The 7,620-nt window shown below is 27.3% G+C and overlaps 1 protein-coding gene across 1 annotated transcript; it reads right to left on the reverse strand.

Annotated features, from left to right (window-relative positions):
• Nucleotides 1–2,162: 2,162 nt before the first annotated feature.
• On the reverse strand, nucleotides 2,163–3,002 carry LOC103308240 (zinc finger MYM-type protein 1-like). Its single transcript, XM_008181310.1, has 3 exons — nucleotides 2,882–3,002; nucleotides 2,430–2,804; nucleotides 2,163–2,362 (listed from the first exon to the last, which is right to left on the reverse strand). Exons 1-3 carry the CDS (start codon nucleotides 3,000–3,002, stop codon nucleotides 2,163–2,165), a joined length of 696 nt encoding a protein of 231 aa, XP_008179532.1.
• Between the last annotated feature and the right edge of the window lie 4,618 nt (nucleotides 3,003–7,620).

Raw genomic sequence — 7,620 nt, forward strand, 5'->3', positions numbered from 1 at the left:
TAAAAAAAGTTGAAAACTATCACTGAGTTGATTCTTATACATTTTATTCTTAACAGGGAATATGTGATAGCAATCAAAAATTTATCCAATATTTTGCGGGCTGGCCTGGTGCATCACATGATGCCAGGATTTTTAGAAAAAGTAAACATAGGTGTTGCTCTAAATGGTCCACTGCAGAATTTAGTTCCAGAAAATTGTTACATTTTAGCAGATTCTGCATATCCACTATCAAATAATGTAATGGTTCCATATCGTGACAATGGTGCACTAACACCTGAAAAGCATAATTTTTAATCGAATCCTCAGTTCATCTAGAGTAGTGATTGAATTAACATTTGGAAAGTTGTTGGGACGATTCAGGCGGTTTAAGTATGTATAAATATATGTATAAATAAAAGTAATAATATTTACTTGGAATAGGTAATTTGTAATAATAATTGTTTATAAAAATAAAAACAATCAATTGACTAGGTGGGTACCTAACTATTGTATATATAATTAAAAGAGAAAATAGGGCATTTGATGTCAAAACGGAGCTAGTATTCTAGAAAAGCGTTTGGTCAAAAATTCATAGATTATCTAGATCCAAAAAACTACAACTTAATGTCAGTAAATATAAAAAGGGACGTATTCTATACAGAATGGACTTGTATAACTTAGCAATGAAAAAAAATAATTCAGATTTGGTTATTTCCAATAGGTAATTGAATAAATCATAAGGAATAAGTTTATTTAACTGTTGTAATTTTAATATTAGTTATAATTTTATATAACACTCTACCACCACCACAAGCATGTGCTCAAAGGTGGTAAGTAGTTATAGCTCTCTTCCAACGCACTTGGCTCCCTTCCCATAAACTAATTTACAATGACTTGGCTAATTTCCTGAAAAAAATGCTTGCTAAACTTAAGGCAAAATATGTTTGGCAAAATCACTTAATGAAGCTTACTCCTAAAGATGGTAGTCTCTGGAGAAAAACAAAACAAATACTTAACTAAATTACTTGTAAAAATAAAAATGTATAAATGAAATATACTTAACACTGTAATGTATATGGCGGATAATATTTATTTATGGAGATAATTTAATAATATGTTAATAATAATATAATATGTTTGGTTATACAAATGATTTAAATTATTTATACAAATGATTTCAATTATTTTATTATATACCTATGTTTCTAATTAATTTTTACATTTTGTAGGGTACCTTGAAGTTTACAACAAAGATTTTTGTGGTGCTTTTATTTCAGCCGCATGCTGTTTGCACAACATATGTATGGACCAAAATGATCAAATTGACTGTACAGATTATACTTCTCAAAATCAAGAATCCAATTTTAATATTTCTGAAGTAAATCTAAACGCAACTAATAAAAGAGATGAAATTTGTAATGAATTATCTAGAAATATATAAATAAAATTCAATTTAAATATCAACACTTGTTTTATTTTTATGATAAATTTTAATACAAAATAATTGTATGTCTTTTATAAGTATTACGTTGAATTATGCTTTGATTGGCTCTTCCTCTCATTACAATTCAATTTATTTATATAAATAAACAAATCAGCTCACATAGTTAAATAAGTTTAATAGCTTATAAAATAATTAAAATTTAAAGAAATATAATAGTAGATTTAAAACAAAATAAAATATTCATAACAAAAGTAATAAGTGTAATGACTTAAAATGAAAAATAATTGTAATAAAATTGCAGTTTTCAGTCTTTGAAATACATAAATAAATCAGCTCTGATATTTTAATAATAGTTTATAAAATAATTAAAATTTAAATAAATATAATAGTAGATTAAAAACAAAATAAAATATTCATAACAAAAGTAATAAGTGTAATGACTTAAAATGAAAAATAATTGTAATACAATTGCAGTTTTCAGTCTTTGAAATACATAAATAAATCAGCTCTGATATTTTAATAGTTTATAAAATGATTAAAATTTAAATAAATATAATAGTAGATTAAAAACAAAATAAAATATTCATAACAAAAGTAATAAGTGTAATGACTTAAAATGAAAAATAATTGTAATAAAATTGCAATTTTCAGTCTTTGAAAATACATAAATAAATCAGCCCTGATAGTTTAATAATTATTTTTAAGTAAAAGCTTCTCTAACAACTCAACCTTTTTTATATTAATTTCGTATTGCTTGAATATCACAACTTGTAGATACAGCCAAATTCAACGAGTGTGCTGCGCAATGAACATATAGGGCCTTAGGACATGTTTCCCTCACAATTTTTTGAGTACCTTTAAAACGCCCCGACATATTAGAAGCACCGTCATAACCTTGTCCATACATGTTACTGCAGTCTATTCCACATGAATTGAGCCCTGTATACCAACAAATAATTAATAAAAATCTAATTTATTTATAATAAATACAATATTTGTTAATTACCATTCACAATAGTTGATGCAATGTCTTTTCCTGTCAGACTATGAATTTCGATATATTTTAAAAAGCGTTCACAAACAAATACATTTTCATCAGAACCAACAACATATCTAACACACAACGCTAATTGTTCTTTGACTGAAATGTCAGTCGTTTCATCTGCTAAAACTGAAAAGCATTTGGCAGAATTGACCTCTTTGACAATTTTCTCTAATAAAATATCTCCAGCAGATGAAATAATTTCATTTTGGATTTTTGCACTTGTGTACTTGTATCGGCCATCAGATTCCAAAAAATGTTTTAAATGATTCAGATCTTTAGCCTTATACTTCAAAATGGCACGGAAATTACCTTCATTAATATAAGGTTCAAATTCAGCTATAAAACAATGGAAATACAACATGGCTATTAGTAACACTGTTAATTGTAATTAATATTTTAAAATTTAATATCACTTTTAAAACAAATTGGACCAGCATCTTTATGTCCACGTAAAGCAAGTTCTTGCCTTCCACAAAGCATGACACATTCGATAATTGGAAGAAGGTTTAATCTATTTTCTTTTTTTTGTTTCATTCTAAATGTAAAATTATAAAACCAAATTCAGCCATTAAAAACTTGTCTCAAGTTATAATAAGAAGTATAAAAACCAAAATTTATTTACCTTTCTGTATCCAAAATATCAATTATGCTTGGTTGGCCACTTGAAAATGATTTTAAGAACTGTTCACTTTTTAATAAAGACAAGGTATGATATTCATGTTTTGAGTGTTTTTCAAATACCTATTTATTATTGTATATAATTTTAATAAATATATTAGAAATAAATCATAATATGATATGTCAAGAAGTTGAGAATAATTAAATTTTCTTGTTTTTATTAATAACTATTATTAATATTAATAAGTTTATTTACTTCTAAAGCTTTCTTCCAATTTTGAAAAGCATGTGTCACAAGACTTCCTAAAGCTTGAGATCCTTTACCACCAAATTTGGCAAAAACTACACAGTATTTACAAAAAGCACCTTCTAGTTTTTCAGAATAAGATAACCAATTAAATTTATCTAGCCAACGTTGCTGAAATTTGATATTTCTCTTGGCATTATTATTAAGCAAAGGAAACAAGTAATTTGCTTGAGGTGACCATAAATTTGTTAATACCTAAAAATATAATTGTTGATGCAGTGCATGCTAGGAAATAGCATTTAGCAGAATACTTACTATGTTTTTTTCATGATCAGATAAGCAGCGATTAAGAAACAAGCCAATATCATTTTTTTGTGTAAGATGTACAACATTTTCTAACTTAAATAAAATAAAAATAATGCCAAATATTAAGCATACTAGTATTTATAATCAATGTTTATAGTTATGTTGATCGTAATTCATAATAATGAATATTTATAAATATTAAATTATTATAATTAACTACATGTAAACATGTTAGACAGCCATACACTTTATGCACATATTATACTCCATGCTAAAGAATAATGTAATTTAATAGCGTGCAAAGGCCAAATAATTAAGACTTTAATATGGCGTATACCTACCAGTTTTAAGTCAAAAATCTTAAAATTATTACCTTACCTGGTTATCGATAATTTGACTATCTTCAGTTTCTAATTCGTGTTTCCGTTTAAGTGAATCGGATGCAGTACTCGCAGTAGCACTGACACTCGTGGATGTAGTTTTAAAAAAGTTCGTTATCTTTTTAGTTGACATTTTAATGTTAAATTAAACAATTTCAAAACACAAAACTCAAAATACGAACACATATAATAATGTTTTTACTTTTTGTCATGCTTTTTATAATTATATAAAATGTATATGTTGTAAAATCACGACGGGTAAAGGCGGGTTTCCACTAAACACGTTTGCCGTGTACACGAAAAATGTACAGCTATATCCAACAACACGGTATCGTAGGTAACCGTGTGGTAACTGATCCTAACCAACCAATCACAGCTAAGGATTTGTATGCACGTACACGCATACGTGTATGTTTGAAACCCGCCTTAACATAGAAAACAGGAACATTGGTTGCGGTAACATGATAAATTGGTAACAAAATAATGCATAATGATACGTAAATTATTAATATTATGTCTGATAAGGAGAAAATGATAACTAATCAATTTTTGAAAAAAAAAAACTAAAATCGAAAAATACAATAATTATAATTACCTATATGTAAATCGTTAATACATATTATATATTTGTCAAGTGCCAAGGGGGGGGTTTGAACCCCCTAAACCCCCCCCGTGAGCACGCCCCTGTAACTGTGTGATCCTTCTTCATTATCTGCTGACTAGTTAAATTCAGTTTTTAACATTTAGTAAATTAATACATTATAAATAATAATAACAAATAAAATAAAACAAAATAATAATCTTTGGTAGATGAATACTGGTATATTAATAACAAATAAAATTAAAACCCTATTTTACCTAATCCTTTGTGGTAATTTAAAATGTTTTTCAGTCTTCACTTTCTTAATATTATGGTTTTGATAATTGCTCAGTCAATGTAGTAAGTGCATTTGTTAGGTTCTTAAATATGACATTTTTATCTTCCATCAGTTTTATTTTTTGTTGCATAATATGCTGCTTTCAAATCATATTTTTTCTCCGTAATACTGTATAGGTTATTTGCAGCTCTATTACTTGCAGCTAACCTAGCTGTAGTAGTCATTTTCCTTTTTATATCTAAAATATAATAAGTATTATATTACTTTACACTATCGTTATGACTATGAGTATGATAGGAATGATAAAAATTTAAATATTACCTGATTTAGGTGAAAATGGTGCAATGATTGGCTGTTTATTATTGGCCGCTATCAGTTTAGGGGCAGTGATTGAATGATTATTGTTTTCATCGTCAGCTAATTATAGAGCATGTTAAAGAATAAAGCAAGTTAGTATTTTATAATATTAGTATTTATTTTAAATGAATAAAATATTAAATTATCTGTGTGTATAATGTACACACATAATGTAATATGTTACAAACATTCTTTTTTTATACATACATTCAATATCAGCTACTTCTTCGATGATATAATCATTAGTATCTAAAATCAGACCAAAAATATAATTATTTCTTAATAGTTATTTAATTTATGAAGTAGATTCAATTTAACTGATTTGTTACAAACTTGCCTAGTGTCACATCATTTTCAGTAATTTCATAAATAAATTCCACATTTGATTCCTTGGACTTAGAATGACCACTTACTGATGCCGGACTCATTAAAAGTAATGCATCTTGTTGAATATCGTTCAGCTGAATGGCACAAGTTGGTCCACCGCCAGTACCTCCGATATGTCGCTTAATAGCTGCAGCTTTGGTTTTTGTAGCGGATCTTGTATCTTGCCATGTCTATAATATAACAAAGAGTAAATTTAATATTTAAATGTGGTTACAACTCAAATTTATAATCTACCATTTCATAGCTAACACAAGACATTTTAATAGAAGGTTCCCAAGTAATTGTTCTACCTCTATCAAAAAAAAAAAAGATTAATGTAAAGTTATGTTATTTAAACCTATTAGATATTTTTGATTTTCATTATTTTTTCTTTTATCTATTAAAATTGATAATGTATACAAGTATGGTAGGATGACACAACGTCTCCGAATCATTTTTTCAAATGCAATTATTTATCATTGAATACAAGACATAACACATCCATTACAATAACATGCTCGAAAACTACTGTACAGCAGAGCGGTATCCACTTGTCCACCTTTTTTTATTTTTATGAAATTGCTTCAATTTTAAACTATTGCAGCTCAACAATTCAGATTGACTATGCCTAATTACTAAATTATAAATTAGCAATTTACTACAACATATTATAGCTGTTGCCTGTTAGGCATTATACAAACCGAGAGAGAGAAAAACAATTAATAATAATAGTAACACCTATAATATTCAGTTAATTAAAATAATTATGTATATTTTATTAAGTCAAACTCCAAATAAAATATTATAGTTAATTATGTTTGTAATTCATCAACAGCCAATGTAATGTAGTAAAATATTCTAAATAAAGTGAAAATCAATGATGTAGGTACATGCATGACGAAATAACTGCAAGGTATGATCACAACGAACTAAATTTCGTTCAGTCTACGCAGAATAGGGTGGGAATCATCCTCGTCATTTGATTGGCTTATATTTAACGCGCCTTTTATGAGTTTTTGATCGCATAATGCTTTGTTAAATAAATGATAAAAATATAAAATAGTATAATTATTATTTATTATAATAAATCATGATTAAATAAGTTATAATACTAATTTCTTATGCATACCTATATTTTTAAAAATTTTCATCGATTATAATTTATAATTTACCAGCATAATATCAAGGACCAATGAAATGCCGAGGATGACTCCCACTCATATTTCTGATAATAGAGATTTAATGCGTATCACAAAGTTGTGATCATACCTTGTTATTTTGTCATGGGTACATGTAACTTACTTTTTTCCATTTATCCCAGCTTTTTTCAGCTCCCGGTAACGCGTTAAGTTGTTCTGCGATAACTTCCCATTTTTGTTTAGCAGATTTTTGTATGAAGGTTTGGGTAAATTTACCGGCACACAATAAAGGATCTTTGCTCATAAGTTCGACAAAAGTTTTCATCTGCGATTGGGTGGGCCTTGAATGCAGCTTAGACATTATAATACGTTTTAATACTAATTTACTAATATAATAAATACAAGGAACTCGATATACACTTGGTAGTATAGACACTATAGGTATCTAGGTAGTAGGTATAATACATACTGTAATAAAACGATATTACAATTTTATAAAAAATTAATAAAAGTAAATTTAGCATCTTAGTGTGTTATGAACTCGACATTAAAATCAGTGATAAAAGATAAAACTTATTATTTGCAAATTTTATAATTTATTTGAGGTTAAAATCTAGATTTTGTGTTGTTACCACAGCGGGTTAATTCGATTACTTTGTCGCATTCGACAAGTGATCAAATCTTATCGATTTCAGTTCAAGATACCTATTATATGTCACATGCGAGAATTAGTCGTATGATTTCAAGAATTGGCCCCCATATAATACAATATTAATAAACTACTATTATAAAAATACTACATAATTCAGAAAAGTCTGGTAGTTTAGTGTATCATTCTAGCTGTTTGATGTTACTTATGTA

The sequence above is a fragment of the Acyrthosiphon pisum genome, unplaced genomic scaffold (genome assembly GCF_005508785.2).
Source record: "Acyrthosiphon pisum isolate AL4f unplaced genomic scaffold, pea_aphid_22Mar2018_4r6ur Scaffold_3225;HRSCAF=3764, whole genome shotgun sequence".
In the NCBI taxonomy this organism is placed as follows: Eukaryota; Metazoa; Arthropoda; class Insecta; order Hemiptera; family Aphididae; genus Acyrthosiphon; species Acyrthosiphon pisum.